The sequence below is a fragment of the Morchella importuna genome (assembly GCF_003444635.1).
Source record: "Morchella importuna strain M04M26 chromosome Unknown Morimp01GS011, whole genome shotgun sequence".
NCBI classification, from domain to species: domain Eukaryota; kingdom Fungi; phylum Ascomycota; class Pezizomycetes; order Pezizales; family Morchellaceae; genus Morchella; species Morchella importuna.
Genome location: NW_025763408.1, coordinates 864,474 through 880,120, shown reverse-complemented (window position 1 = coordinate 880,120; position 15,647 = coordinate 864,474). Strand labels below are relative to the sequence as shown.

General features: G+C 46.9%; 3 protein-coding genes across 3 annotated transcripts; 1 reads left to right on the top strand and 2 right to left on the bottom strand.

Moving 5' to 3' along the window:
• Positions 1–2,872: 2,872 nt before the first annotated feature.
• LAJ45_04634 (uncharacterized protein) lies at positions 2,873–5,000 on the top strand (the record flags this gene model as incomplete). The annotated part of the gene is made up of 6 exons (XM_046114211.1): positions 2,873–3,055; positions 3,142–3,238; positions 3,312–3,458; positions 3,597–3,780; positions 3,854–4,047; positions 4,111–5,000. 6 exons carry the CDS (start codon positions 2,873–2,875, stop codon positions 4,998–5,000), a joined length of 1,695 nt encoding a protein of 564 aa, XP_045972733.1.
• Positions 5,001–12,176: 7,176 nt separating this feature from the next.
• Positions 12,177–13,211, bottom strand: LAJ45_04633 (uncharacterized protein; the record flags this gene model as incomplete). The annotated part of the gene is made up of 2 exons (XM_046114210.1): positions 12,177–12,532; positions 12,602–13,211. 2 exons carry the CDS (start codon positions 13,209–13,211, stop codon positions 12,177–12,179), a joined length of 966 nt encoding a protein of 321 aa, XP_045972732.1.
• A 463-nt stretch (positions 13,212–13,674) lies between these two features.
• Positions 13,675–14,128, bottom strand: LAJ45_04632 (uncharacterized protein; the record flags this gene model as incomplete). The annotated part of the gene is made up of 4 exons (XM_046114209.1): positions 13,675–13,756; positions 13,822–13,914; positions 13,967–13,969; positions 14,067–14,128. The coding sequence occupies 4 exons, from the start codon at positions 14,126–14,128 to the stop codon at positions 13,675–13,677; spliced, it is 240 nt and encodes a 79-aa protein (XP_045972731.1).
• Between the last annotated feature and the right edge of the window lie 1,519 nt (positions 14,129–15,647).

The following is a 15,647-nucleotide window of genomic DNA, read 5'->3' as shown; positions in this document are numbered from 1 at the left end:
CTCTCTTCCCACATTAGCCCACCCCCCGCCACCCCCGCGGAGCATCGCCTCCCATCCATCCTCACCCATTATCACTCCCGGCTACTCGTCTTCGCAGATGGGCACTGAAAATTGCGGCTTTTCCTGTTCCTCCAACAATTTGACGTCGGTAGTCTTAAACACCGCCTATAGCCTTGGCGGCAATGCCTAGATAATACTACCTGTTCTCGTACACAACGTGATGAAAAGGGCCCCTTTGTTGTATTCCCAATGACTAGTACTCGCCCTGTATGTAGGGGGCACCATATGGCTCAAAGAGAGTTGGTAGGGATGGTGGCATACAATAGAAGAAGTAATTGATCAATCAATCGAGCACGGGTGGGGATAATGGAGGCCGAGTGATAGGCCATGAACCTGAGCGATATTCTGGTAAATACATAGTTCGTAATTGATTGTATCGTGTGGGGTGAGAAATCTTCTACCAAGTAGCAATTGAGGGTGATGGGGTCTGAGAGATGTTGAACGGTAGCTCTGTAACGGAAGTATTCAAAGATCCCTGAATAAAAAGCGGCGGTGCAGTTTACTTGGTTCTCAGAATCCTGATAGCTAGACGCCTCACTACACTGAATTTTTCGCGTGAGTCTTTCTCTTTTTATTGTCTCACTGTGATTATTTAATCGTTCCTTTTTGTGCATCAACGTGTGATTACCTGTATGTATGTTGTTGTTGAAGACTGCCGAGTACTAGTGATAATCCATGAATACTCTAAGATGTTCACCAAAATTAACGGATACTGTGAAGGGAGCGAGATATAGTTCAGAGGAGATATGACATAAGAAAGGGACCTTATTCGTTTAGACAGCTGCCGAAGCGGGCACATTTTGTCGCTTTTTCGCCTACAGCAAGCCTACATTTAGGGTAAAAAGTGGAAAAGAAAGGAATTGGTATCTCAAATCCCTGTCCGAATAGCAGTCGCTGCGTATACAGGTCTGTACGCTGGCTGTCTCCTTGAGGCCTTGGAGAGGTTGTAGATTGGAGTGGCAGCCATAAAGGGTTTTGCACCCTTAGTATGGTTGGGTCTCGTTCGACTGAACTATTTACATTTTCCCACTCCACCTCCCTTCCTTTCCTTCACACAGACACATCCTTCTCGGTAGCCAGCTGCAAGAATATCACAACTATCTTGAACTCCTCTGATCTGACATCTCTTGTTCAGCCTTTTGATCCTTGCATCAATTCATCTCATCTTGCATTAACCTCTAGTGCCTGGAGACAATTCGACTGAAGTTCCGCTACCTCATCATCTACTGTTTCCTGTTTCTCCACCTTGACGCAGCTACTGTTGGGGTCGTTCATCAAGATTCTTCCTGTGATCTTACAACAGACTCCATTTACCGTGGTAAAGGTATCAGTCGATAGTGTATATCACGTTACTTGCTTCCTTCTCCTACTTTCATCTTCGAATAAGGCTTGTCGTTTGGAAGCAACACCCGCTCACCATCTTCTGTTACCTCACATCTGTAATTCTCGACGCATCTTTCTATCGAGACCACCAGATCATCTCTTCTGCATTCCACTCTGCTAGCGAGTTAAGGTCACCTCTTTCTTTCGCCCTCAGGATCTACACAGAGCATATTGTACTGTCGTCATAGTTGTCAACCCAAACAACCTGTTGATCAATAAAATTGTCACTACCGCGAGTACTCTTCATATCTATAACTCCTCCAGCTATACCACACCAACAGCTCTTTCCAAAGATAGAACCAGAGACTTACATCAACTGCTTCCTTGTCGAGAAATCCTTGTTGCTCATTTATCATCTCTACCCAAGTGTACCATACCTCTAGGTTACATTGGCACCAACTTCGATAGACTTCATCTACGAGATTGCTTCCATCCCAACCAATCTTTCAACTGCTATCATAGCAAAAAGGTTCACTGATCAGCTGAACTTTTGTCTTTTCGTCAAAAAAGTAGTTCTTTACTTTCACACGCAATCCTTTGCAACTTCATTTTTTCCGCAGACCTGTTACCTCTTCACTTTCAATTCATCATTAAGCTACCGGAATATATACTCAGGGTATCCCTTCCTGGTAGTACCGCTGTCTTCGCGAGAAAGTATCGCCTTCTTTTACACCTCACAGGCTTCGATTGTCAGTTCACTACCAATTTCCTTTTCGGGCTTTAACCTGGACTATCTGAAGTTGAATATATAACAATTTCTTCACTTTTCCTCATCAAGTCTCATTTGAAAGGACTTTGTTTGAAGTGTTCAACATTGGTGCTTTACTACTCTACACCTACATCCCAAGAATTGAAAGACACTATAAGCACAGCCTCTCCCATATTCCCGATCTTTTCAGCAAAATAAGCTCGGCTTTAATCTTACATTGAGGGTTTTAGTTTCAATTGTTCATCAATTTACCAACTTTTTAACTTCGAGGTTATCTTCGCAGTTTGCATAACCGAAAGCTAGGGACTCTGCCTGTTATCATTTTTTTTCAATCAACTCAAAATAAAATCGAATCCGAAGATTAACCATTTTCAAACCACCCACAACACTGCATTGTCAACTCTCTTGAAACTCTATTCAGGAGGTTTATCCCTATTTTAGCTCAAGCAGGAAGTCTACTATTCCACTCTACATTTTTGGTATTAGCTCCCCTCCAGCTCATCTCATTTACAAACACCATCTGTCACACGAACCCTCCTCAGTCACCATAGAATTTATGCCCCAAATCCTTGAAAAGATCATGAAAATTCTAACACCCACCCTCGCAGCTTCACCAGTTCTCACCCAGGACTAGTTTACTTCACTCACTGTGACACCGAGCCCAGTGTTCTCCAACCACCACCAACAATCAAAACCTCTATACTCTCCGCGCCACGAACCATGACGCGCGAACACTACCAAGCTCTCAAACTCGACGGTCAAATCCGCGGAGACTACGTATTCCATGAAGAGATTGGCTACGGCGGCTTTAGCATCGTGCATCGCTGCACGCAGATGACGACGGGAAGAATCTATGCCGTAAAGGTCCTGTGGACAAAGCAGTACACCAATCCTCGCGACGCTGTGAGTTACCCTTCTATATTTCCCTTCTACCGCAATTCGTCTTCGCCCTCCATGGTATGGTGGGCTAACAGTTATACTTGTTCCAGGATGATGTCAAGAACGAAGTGGCGCTCCTCAAGAGGTTGCGCAACACCGGCGGCCCGTTCATTGACATTATCGACGACTTCCAGGAGGGGGATTACTGTATGCACCACGCTTTCCACCCTCTCGTCCATCATATTCATTTCGTGGAGTGTGCTAATATATGACAATTTAGGGTATATCGTTACGCGGTTTGCCGACAAGGGGGACCTTGACAGGAGCCTTGTTAGACATTTCGAAGAGTACGATGTCGCAGACATCATGCTTGATGTGTTCACTGGGCTGAACACTCTACATAATGTCCTAGGCATTGCTCATCGGGGTAAGTTTTCTCTCTGTTTTGGTTTCCACACTTTACCTCTGATCATTCTCTGCTACGTTTCCTATTTCTTCAACGAAACCTTCCTCTACCTTATTTCATCTTTGGCTTGTGACTGTGGCTGATATATAGGACAAACAGACATGAAACCGGAGAACATCTTCCTCCGGACCCGTGGCCCCACCGGTACCACTGCCCTCATCGGTGACTTCGGGCTCTCAGAGCCAATCAATCAAGAGAGGCCGGGCGCCTCCTTCAAATACTGGGCTGGGACACCGTGGTACTGGGCACCAGAGGTGTTCAGAACCCCATATGGACCTGCTGCGTACGTTTCTCTGTCTCTACCATCTCCACCTTTATGAAATTCAATACAGGAACCTTTGCTAACTGGTCAATAGAGACATCTGGGCCACAGGTTTGATCATGTGGCGCATGTTGATCGGAAACTATCCGATCCCAGGCGTCACTGACAGACCCAACACCGCGAAGGACGCCATATACCGAAAGAACGTAAAGGGGCTGCCGGAAAACTGGCTGGAGAAATTGGAGGACGAAGCAGTGTACCTGAGCCAAGCTGGTGTGGTTTTCCTCTGTCTCCCCTTTCGAAATTTCTTATTGCTAGTGTATAGAATATGGGATTGCTAACTACCAACAGCGTGGGACTTCCTGCAGGGCATCTTGCACATCGACCCCATTAGACGAATGACGGCAGAGCAGGCACTGGCACACGAGTTTCTCGTCGATGCCCGCGCTGCTCGTGACAAAGACTATCCACCTCAGTCGCCTACACTATCGTCTGCATCATCGGTTGACTCATCAGCTGAATCACCGCTGCAGTCTGCTGTTCGCGCCTCTGCTCCCTCCCCCTCATCATCCACTGCTCCTTCAGTCGGTAGCCCCCGGGTGTCTTCCCACTTTACTCCGTGCAATCGGGAGGTGGATGAAGACTACGACGTGGAGGACGAAGAAGAGGAAGAGAAGGAGGAAAATGAATATGTGTTTGAGCATGAAGAGAAGGTGGAGGAGGAGGAGGAGAAACAGGTCCCGTTCCACGCCCCCGTTACTCCAGCGACCATAAGCCCAACGACAATCGCCGCGCAGGCCCTCTTGATCCTATCAGAGCTTCCAAAGGCCATTGTCTCTTCTCCTCGCCGTGTGGCTTCACCAGAGCGAGTCATCATTGACCTAACCACGCCTGTCCGCGACGACCGCACAGCAGTCCGCAAGCGCAAGCGCACCCAACGAAAGGTGACACCAAAGGTGCACCACACTCGTGCTGTGGCTGCAAAGGAGACGGGGGTCATGGTTCCTGCAGCTACAGTTCCACCAGCTGTGGTAGTGCCTTCTGCAGCTGTGGTCGTGCCTTCTGCGCCAAAGGGAAAAAAGATGGTTAAGGAAAATACTGCACCAAAGGGTAAGAAGGCTGTGCCTTCAATCCCTGAGATGCAGGAGAAATCGGCGAGACAGTTGAGGGCGGAGAGAAGGGCGAATAGGGAGGTGATTGTTGCGCCTAGAAAGGGGAAAGGTAGGGTCACCAAGCGTTGAGCTTGGGGCCCAGTACTATTATGTATATTCCTTTACGAAATTATATATCTTATAACTTGTTTTATATTCTCTCTTCTCTTCTTTTTGCATTCTTTGTATTGCGCCTTGTATTTTCTGCGCTGCGTAGACGTGTATATTAGAGGTATTGTCGGTTTCCATCTTCAATTTTTGATATCAATGTTGGTAATTTTTGTTCTTTCTCCAAAATGTGTTCAAAATAATTGCTCGTAGTTGCGCCTCTTGGGTTAATGCACGAAGGTTGTCGTCAAAACAAAACCGGCTACAAAATCATTTCCCCTGGCGCGAGAACCCAGCCCTTCTTATACCCAACACGGCTTGGCAGCGACCAGATCTCCGAAACCCATTCGGACATCAACACGTCACCGATATGCATCATTCTGACCACATCACACCATAGCGCAATTACCGAATTATTACAAGGGAAGGGGATGAGGTAGTCTCCATGGGCTCTCCCGCGGGTCCTGCAGGGCCTTTCCCCCTCCACTTTGTTTTGTGACATGTTTATGTTTATATAATCAGAGCAAAGAACACACAATCTCTGTAAGTGATATTCGAATAAATCGTTTCTTTCACCCATCAGTAGATTTCGTGGTGCGGTAACTCCTGGCTGTCAATCGCGCTACCAATGGTCAGCCCAGCTGCAGGAAAGTCACCGCAAAGAGCGTAACAACGAAAACAGACAACAACAAATTTTTCTTACCACATCTCAGCATATAACAGCATAGTCTACGTCCACAGAACCCCGCTACCAAGTAATGCCATCCTCGCAGAGTAAGAGGAGACACCTGGGAGAGTATGCAGCTACGCAACCTACCAGACATCTAAATGCATCTTTTGATGCATCTTGTTCTTATATGGGTAAACCCGTCCGAAAGTCGTATTTTAAATGTGTTACTTTTAATATGGGTGGAAATGCATCAATAATGGATAAAACAATGAATCTTTTAATGCATCAATTAATGCATCAATTGATGCATTAAAAGTATGTATTTACCTGTTACATACCCATAGCGGTAATAAAAACAAAAAGTGAGCGTTGGGGGATTTGAACTAGAGCCAATCTCTCAACCATTCAATGCCCTATCTACTACACCATGGATGAGGATGGTATTTTATCATTTGTAGAGTTAATGAATGGAGGATGATGAGGAAGGTACATTGCAATGTCGTTATTTGATCGTTAAAATGAATACCAAAGTCGTATGTGATCCAAAACTGTAAAATAAGGACCCATAAGTCGTCCATTAATCGTTTCAAAATCGTTTGTCAAGAAATAATGCATCAGTTGATGCATTTCCAAAACACCCCCACGAGCAAATGCATCAAATAATGCATCAGGTGACCCATTTACAAATAACGTCCCGAGTTAATGCATCATTTGTGCCCTTTCCTCGTCGGTTTTGTATGGGCAATGTGCAAATTGATGTATTAACATGTCTGGTAGAGGAAGTATATATATATTTTATCGTTTCTGGTTACATTTTAAGCCAGGTTTCGAGGGGGGTGGCTTCGGGGCTGTATTTTCTGTGGGAGGCTTTCGAGAGGAGATGATACATTCATGTATTCTTACCAACATAGACAGGCGGATCAGGCGAATGCTCATATGCGAAGATACCTGTAATAATTTGTGTGCTTGGGTTCTAGTCTAACGTTATTAACATGTATATCTTACACCCATAACTTTTCATTTTTTTCTCGACCTCCCACTCTATGCAATTAATTCTCTCAAGTTCCGGGTGGAGTGCTCCACACGTGTACATTGATGGAGATGCGCAGCGTGCTCTTTTGCGGCAAGAATTATATCTTGAGAATATTTTACAGCCCCTATAGCAGACCCGGGGGAAAAAGCGCCGCTAGAAATAGAGGAACAAAATCTTGCGGAAAGAAGGCGGGACGTATAGTTCTAGGACATAAATCATCGTATGGGGCGGCGTAGTAACGGGTTTCGACACCTCCTGTCCCATCATGACTACCCACCCAACAACTACAATTGACCCTTTGGAGAGCTGTTTTTTTTATAGTTGTTCAATAGTAGCTAAATAAAGATGATTGGACATTTAATATCTTGTATACCAACCCCTTGCCTTTATAACAGCTCTATTCTCCTATGCATGCTCTCAACTAGCTACCAAATCTCTAGACACTAAATCATCAGGTAACAGTTCCCAGCAATGAATTAGACCTTCCTCCATGAGGGGCTTCAATACTTAAGGTGATCTAGTATCATATCCCAAATGGGGGTAGTGTTGATGGTAAAGCTTCTTGAGATGTACTCAAACATGTTCAATGGGATTTAAGTCAGGGGAATAGGTAAGCTAGTCCTCCAGAACATCTACCCCACACTCCTCCAACCGCTGAGTTGTAAGGGTTGTGGTGTATACCTTTACAAACTTAATACTTGTAGGAGCATGGGGTACACTGTCTCTGGGCGCCATCGGTGGTTGTGGAAAAAACTTGTGGTCAGGCATTGCAGTCAGGCGTTGCGGCGTTGCGACCTCACACCTTCCAACGATTTATGGCATCGCGCTGTACATACCTGCAAGGTAAACGCCATCCCTCTAACCTACCATGCCACTTGAAAAGCTGGCCTGTTTGACTTCCCCTAACCCAGCGGCTAAAACATCCAACACTATGTCGCCAAGGGCAAAAACTTAGGGTAAACACTTATACCTAGTTTTGAGACGTGGTTCTATATAATAAACGCCTGTTTCCCATCTCTACTGACTACCACACGTCACCCCGCCCTCAAAAAGAGATGGGGAAGACACGACATACCACCTACCTCTCAAGCACTAGAGTCGGGAGGCCTCCCAGGGCAATGGCCCTATCTTGGAAGCGTCCTAACTCTACTGCTTAAGTAGTAGGTGGGTACTATGTTTTAGTGTTGGTTGTTGGGAACATGCTGGCTAGTGTGGCGTGGGTGTTATCGGGGCTTGTCCCTCTTCTCTTTTCTAGTGGGGAGAGAAGAGGAACTTCAATTATTTTAGCTTCTGGGCCCCCTCCTCTGTCTCTCCACTTTCTTTTTCTTTTTTGAGGAGAGGGGAGGGTCCTTTTTTTTATTTTTGTTGTATTTTTCCCATCTTTTGCAATTGGGCCTCCCACTCTTCCTTGTGAAGAGGGGGGGCCTTTTTGGCGTTAGGCCACCCCGCCCGCGCTGCCCTCTCTCCTTCACAAGGAGGGGAGGGGCCCGAGACTTTTGCGTTAGGTTGCCCTGGCCTCTTAGACCCTCGGTGATACCGAGGGTCTCGAAGGTGTGGATGGCCTTTTATGTCTTGTTATCCTGCCCTCTCCTCTTCAAAGGAGGAGAGCGTTTTTTTGCGTTAGACCCATCTACCTATGCATGATTTGGGGGATCTGTGTGTTTGCTTGCCCTCTCCGTCTTTGTATGAAGGAGAAGAGTGCTTTTTTACATTGGCCTCTCTCGTTGGTTCGTGCAGACGCTGTGGGGTCTTTGACTCTTCTTGCCTGCTCTTAGTTAATTTGAAATATGGGCCGAAGGACCTTCCACGTTTGCGGTCCTTCCCCCTTTTAACTTAGACGAACTTCGAGAATAATTTTCTACCCTCCCCATTTAGTGGAATGTGAAATTGACCTTCATGTACTTTAAGATCCCGCTCGCAAAAGCGCCCTCTTATATTCCTATTTGAAGGAGAATATAGCTCTACGTAAGCGATCCCGTATCTGCTGGGCTTTGGATCGTAAGCGTGTGGTACTATAGTCCTAATAAGTACACGTTTGCTGGACTATTTCCCTCAATTCTCTATAGATGTGAGTCATGACCCTTTGCCTTTACAGTCACCTCTCGATATAAGGATATGGTCGGGACCGAAAATCTCCGTTGAATATATTCTTATAAGGCGAGTATCACTATAATAAGTAAGGAGATACTGGTAAAAAGGTATTTCGGGACCACCGATTTCTATCATTATAACGAGAGTATCACTATATGAAGTATCACTATAAAGAGAGTCGACTGTATACCATTTCTTCATCCTCCAGCCATCACCAGCTCGCTGGTATACCTATCAGCTCAAAATAATCGCACTTTAGTCTTATAGAACTAGCCTTTAAGTGTCCTATTCTTTTCTGGATGATATCAAGAAATGTGAATTGGCTGAGCTATGCCTTTAAGATTATTTCAGCGCCGTACTTAAGGCCTCAATATTCCAGCCGTTGAGCGGTAGGTCCTGATACTTCTCTCTTACCCGTCTACGTAAAGTACCAATATTTAATTACTACCTACCATATGTTTCCCATCACAAAGATCAAATCATCCTTAAAGGTACTATATCATGAGGTGATTGTATTCTCGCCGAAACTTGCTAACAGCCCTTCAGCTTCCTGTTCAATTGCAATTTCCAATCTTTTTCGATAGCTTGTCCGCTAGCTTCCTGAATGTGATTAATCTGGCTTGGTCGACGTATCGTCTTTATTAACCTCTTTCGATGTCTCATTTCCTTACAATTTCCGCCCAAACACCTCCGAGCCAAACACATCTCCCACCACCCCTACCTGCAGTGCCGCAGTGAGAGAAACGGCGCAGAGAGTACACCCCGAAGCCACAACGGCCTAGAAAGTAGCCTACCTGCGAGGAACACATAATTCATGACAATATCTCTTGATCACGGTTTTGAGTTGTAAAACGAAACCTTGTCAAGTATCGTGATCAGAACAACAGGAGCGGAGAAACTAAACATTCTGATTTTTTGGCTGCTTTACTTTACTATCCAGGCTGAATCTAACTGTTTCTGTTCTTTTACCATCATTTTGCCCCCTCAAGTGTTGTCGACGAATATTCAAGCATCTAAACTTAACATGAACCTTTCCACCCACGAAACGGGCATTTTCGTGCAAAATTGCAAGCAGGTATTTGGCATTGGTGTATTCCTAGCTCACACTACATCTACTCCCTTTTGATGCACATCTTCGAGTCCGTCATTCTTGTAGTTCTAGACCTTATCCTACCTGCATGGACTACTAACATACACGTTGACCTCTAATTAGCATCAAATATTGTGGTAGAGGCTAGCTAGTGGATACAAGTCAATTCCGGCCTCTGGGGGGCGAGCATAACGGGAACAAAACCTGGGGACTATTATTACCATATTAGGGGTATTGCCATCACCGTAGAGTTGCATGCAATTCATGAATTAAACAAACAAAAACTATATTAGGGGTGCGCTCTTACCACCCTGGTAGGGGAGTTTCTTACGAGGGAGTTGTACTATTATTATACTTCGAAAGCGGTAAATTTATCGAAAATCACCAGAAACCAGATGTACCATAATCACCAAAATACATAACAAAACCTATCAAGACCACACAAAATATATCAATCACCGGATAACAACCCCGGTCAGCAACATAACCTTTCCTTCTACATGACCCACCTTATTCTACAGCTCTACAAAAACGTAAATACCAAAAGCCCAGACAGTCAGGACCTCCAAAATACATCCCGCAGTCTACAATTGGCCTAACCACTAACATCTCTAAGCTTTTTGGTTCCGCGGATGATTGACCATCCCCCCCAGTATGTAGTGACCCAAGCCCCGTTGCCATAGGTGGTCTATGCACCCTGATTTAGGAAACTTATCACAGTAGCGGGAGTTCCTAGCTAGGCCTGAGTTCAACGCCAATTTTAATTTTTCTTTTTTAATTATTTTCTACCTCACCTCCATCTTTTCAAATTGGGGGTGAAGGGATAGCCACATGGAGCTAACTTGGTAATTCTTTTATTCAGGGCCGGTCTTGCAGGCTGCGGGGTGTATTCCCAAGGGGTGTAATTAACAGTGACCATATACCTATTTAAATTTCCTTTTTCTTTCCCTTTTCTTTTTTTTCTTTTTTTTCCTGGGGGGGGGGGTCCTGGACGACACAATCACATCAAACACCGGACACAACACGCCCAGACTCAGTCTCTCTCATACTGAGCCTCAAAATATCGATTTCCCCAGAAATACAACAGTCTCTGACTTAGTTTTTAGTACGCACCACCTAGACCTTGCAGCTACTCGACCTCTTACCACAGGTTATAATAGGATAAGATTGTTGGCGCCAACGGGGTATACACCTAGGAAACTAGAGAGCTACACCAAAATACGCTCTTACTTTCACTTCGTTCAAGAACTAATTTATGTAGGTGTACTTGTGGAGAACGGACACAGTGAACCAAGCCACGACAGAGGACTGGCAGGGCACAGGGACCACGGTGTCCTCACTTGCCAGATCTGACTCCATTTTTCATCAGAGATTACGTTGAATGAGATTCTAGGAGTCTCCGGCGGCCAATAGACATGTAATGAGGAAACGGTATTGGTTCGGCATCCCCGAACTTGGTATGGATGGGTGGTTCAATGTCTCTCCTATTCTCCAATATCCACTCGATCTATGATTCAATCACCCATGATACCTAGGGAAACGTTTCCTTACCAGTCTTACCCTGTCCAGGCTGAAGATATTGTCGGGTTACAAAAATAACTACGCACTAACGACAACCACCAACCGTCAGAGTAGGTATATCTCGACAGTCACAATAGATATGAGAAAGATGGTTTTATATCTATGAATCTAGAGAGTTAGAGAACTATATGTAGCACTCTTGTCCATGGCCGGAATGAAACGGATTGAGAATCGTGTCTGCTATGCGGGGTGTTTAGTTATTTTTGTAACCTGGCAATACCTCATATATCGCCCCCTTCGGAACTCGGGGGTGGCCGGTATACACAACAGTCCTGGTAGCATACATTTATGGTCGAACCAAAGGCTGCCTAACCATGACGAAGAAAATTATACAATATTTTGTTAGATCTGCAGCATCTTACTTACTCTACAGCATTGGACGTGAAGACAGAGGTTTTGAAAACTCGGTGGCGTTCGGGTGGGAGGTGCGCTGGGGTACTTGTACCTCCCTTTATTTGGGGAATATATATATTCTTTTGTGCATGCACAGATATCTACCCGGACATGCCAGTTCCTGTGCATGTGGCCATGCAAGTTCATGTTGCCACCTCATGTCTGCAAGACTACGCCATACTCACGGCCAAAGTGCTCAAACTGGATGTATTCCCCTCAACTAAACGACCGATATTACACATCAGTAACTAGCAATAACCAGACCAGAGAACAAAACCACCCAACCAACGAGGACATCTCTCACACCGTCCCCTCCCTCACCCTCACACTCGCCCTCACGACCTTCGTATCCACATCCAACAGCCCATACACCGCCGCCAGCTGCGGCCACATACTCCTATTCAGCAGCATCTCCTCCTTATTAAGCACCAGCAGAAGAATCCCATCCGTGCGCAGCGCCCGCCGCCGTATCATGTCACACACCCTCCCCGGCGTCCCCGACACGATATGGGGGCCCTCCGACAGCGAGATCTTGTCGTCCTGGATTGCCGTGCCGCCAACGCAGGCATACGTCGTTATGCCGAAGTTTGCGCAGCGCGTGGCCAGCAGCGTGTGCACGAGCAGTGCGAGATCGCGTGTGGCGGAGAGAATGAGAACTATACACAGACGTCAATACCCAAAGCAAAACCACCACGACAAGCAAACCGGGGATGTAAAGATCTTACCCTGCGTCTCCTCAACCTCCGTATCAATCTCAGCCAACATGGCATCCGAAAAATTGACCCTCTTCGTCTTCCCAATCTCCTCCGCGATCCTCCTCAGCGCCTCTTCTACCCTCGTATCCTCCGCGCTGATTTCCTTGACAGGAAAATTTGGGCTCGTCATGGGCTTCCCCCAGCCCGACGCCGGCAGCGCCTCTACCTCCTCCGGCGCCTTGTACACCTGGCGCGTATGGTTCCCGTTGACGGCGTGCATCCGCAGTGCCAGCGCCGACTTAAACACCTTCCTATCCACGCAAATCTCACACGCCAAGCTCTCCTCGCTGGCCGGCACATCTTCCGCGGCTGTTGTGTGCGCCTTGGTGTGGTGGAACACGGACGCGAGGTGGTGACGCAGTGCGAGCTCGGTGCTGAACGGGCGGTCGCACTTGTAGCAGACCGGCCAATCTGTGGTATCCGGGGGCTCGGGAGTCTCGAAGGTCTGGACAAGCTTCGGGAGGACGGCTGGTGAGATGGGCCTGGGGGCATTTTTGATGTGCTTCCGCTGGTCGATCGGGAGCTCTTCTGGCCGGAGAGACATGGCGAGGAGGAAGAAAGGGTGCGTGAGAAACGACATGATGCTTGGTGTAGTGGCTGTCCGGGGGAGAGGAAGGGAGAATGGAGAGCGCGGGGAGGGGAGTGATATAGAGAGTTGTGGTTGTCGCGGGGTGGTGGGGCAAGCATGCGTGCTTCAGGCAACCACAGCTGTTGCGTCCGCGGTGAGGCGACCAATCAGAAGCGCGCATCGGGACGTGCATGCTGTGGGGGGCCATCTACAGCAATGTGATGGTGATGAGCATTGGTGCAGCGAGGGCTGTGCGGTGTGCTTTTGCAAAGTGAGAGTGGGTGGAGATATGTTAGGTGCGGAGGGGACGCTGCGTCATAGGTTCTCACTCGGCGTCCCTTCAAGTGGTTGGCTGTTGGCAAGCACTGACGAATCTCCTATCGTGGGAGTAGACACCTCTGCCGCCGTAGAGATACAGTATCTCTCGCGCGACAGCATCAGATGGAGCCAGCACTGGGCACAGCCCATAGTGTAGCTAAAAGGTTGGAGAACGGTCCGCAGTAATACTGGACGAAGCAACAGCGGCGGTAGCCGCGTTTATGGATCGCGGTAGCTTACTGTACCTAGTTAGTACCCATAAATGCACTTCAATCCAGCAGAGTATACACAAGGGAGAACGGACTTGTATAAAAAATATTCCATTCCTTTCATCATATAGGTACATAGTACCCTGTGACAGAGAGCCCAAGAAGGATCCCCGCCGTAAACAACAGGGCTAATGGACCAATTAGCGTTTTCTCCTCCACATCTTTGGTCTTATAGCATACCCGCTTTAAACGAAGTTATCTGCCCTGAATGCTCGAAGCGAGTAGGAGAACGCCGAACGAGATCTTCCAGGCCAGCCAGCCAGCCAGCCTCCGCGAAAACCTACGAAACACCGCGCCCCCCCTAACGATAAGAAATCGAGCCTTTTCAGTCTGCTCGGTCATATCGGTTCTGTAGTCAATCCTCGTTTAAAGGCCGAGGCGGCAACCTACAGCCAGTAGAGGATATCAGGCTGCTGGTGATGGAGGTGCTTCTCTCTCTGGGGTTAAGAAGTGCTGTGGCTCTGAATGTTGCGATGCTGGACGAAAAGAGTGATGATGATTGTGGTTGGAATCTTCTAACACCTGTTCCGCTCCCGCCCCAAAACATCCGACCACAACCCTAACCCTCACCAGTCTGCCGGGCCAGATCTCACTATGAATCACCAGGACCAGGAAAGGAATAAACACCGTGCAAAACAAACACAACACAATACATTCCCGACCAGAAAGCATTATTTAGATTTTATCTTCATAAACAAACTTTGACCTCTTGACCGGCCAGACCCCCCTGGTATACCTGAGTATTACGGCGCGCGGTAAAGGGAATAAATACATATACAGAAGGATCGAGCACATCCCACCAGAAGTCGATCTTGAACTCTTAAAATATCTAATATGGAACATGCATCAAGAGCTACCGCCTCTCCTTCTGAACGAAGACCCTATATGTCATCCCCAGTGAGTGATATCACTTCTTCCCTCCAGTAACGTGTCTCCCATATCCATATGCCGTCCAACTCCACCTCGTCTTCCAGCCTCAAATATATGACTTAACCTTTAGATCTCGGTAACTAGGAACTCCACATTCAGTCTCTGGATCTGCTAAGACTGGTCACAACCAACCTTCTCTCCGCCGAGATGCCAAAATCAGCAGAATGGGCCGATAGCTTGAAGAATATGAGTTTTCAATTATGATTAAGATATATTATAGCTTACATCAATCTTCAACGAGCTCAGACATCCCGCTAGGTACACTCTCAAGTAAAATTGAGCTAGAGCTGTTCAAAAAAATAACAGAACCAAGGACGAACATAAAAATACCAGCCTACCCTCCCAATCTAAACCCCATAACAAACGAGAACCACGCCCAAACCCCCGCCACCGCAGAAACCAAACCCAACTCAAAGAGCAAAAAACACAGCAACCCAAAACCCACTCCAAAACCCCCGGCTTCTTATCATGCACTAGCCCCTCATCCCGTTACGAGCTCTAGTAGACCTAAAGGTCTTCACACTGCAAGCATCTCTGATGATGGCAACTCCTGCAGCGCATTGGTCTCACGTTATTATTCTGTTCATTGCACATGCAGCACTCCCAGCCAGTGCCTTTACGGCCCATGTGGGTAGGCTCGTTGGCTTTGGAGGGTATGTTTGTGGTGCACGTCATTTTCTTTTCCTTGTTTTGGTGGTGGAGTTAGAATATACGGCAATGGAGGTGGGTGGCAGTGTGTGATGGGGCAAGGAGGAGGAGAGTTGGGGGTGGGGGAGATGGGGGCCCGGTGCGTTTAGCCGAACATGATTCCGGGGTGAGCCAGGGGAGGTTGATACTGAGTCGTAGAATTAAGCAGGCTAAAGCTATGATACGATAGAACATGTCGTGCAACGATATATTGGTAGTAGAATGGCCACAGGTAGACCCATAT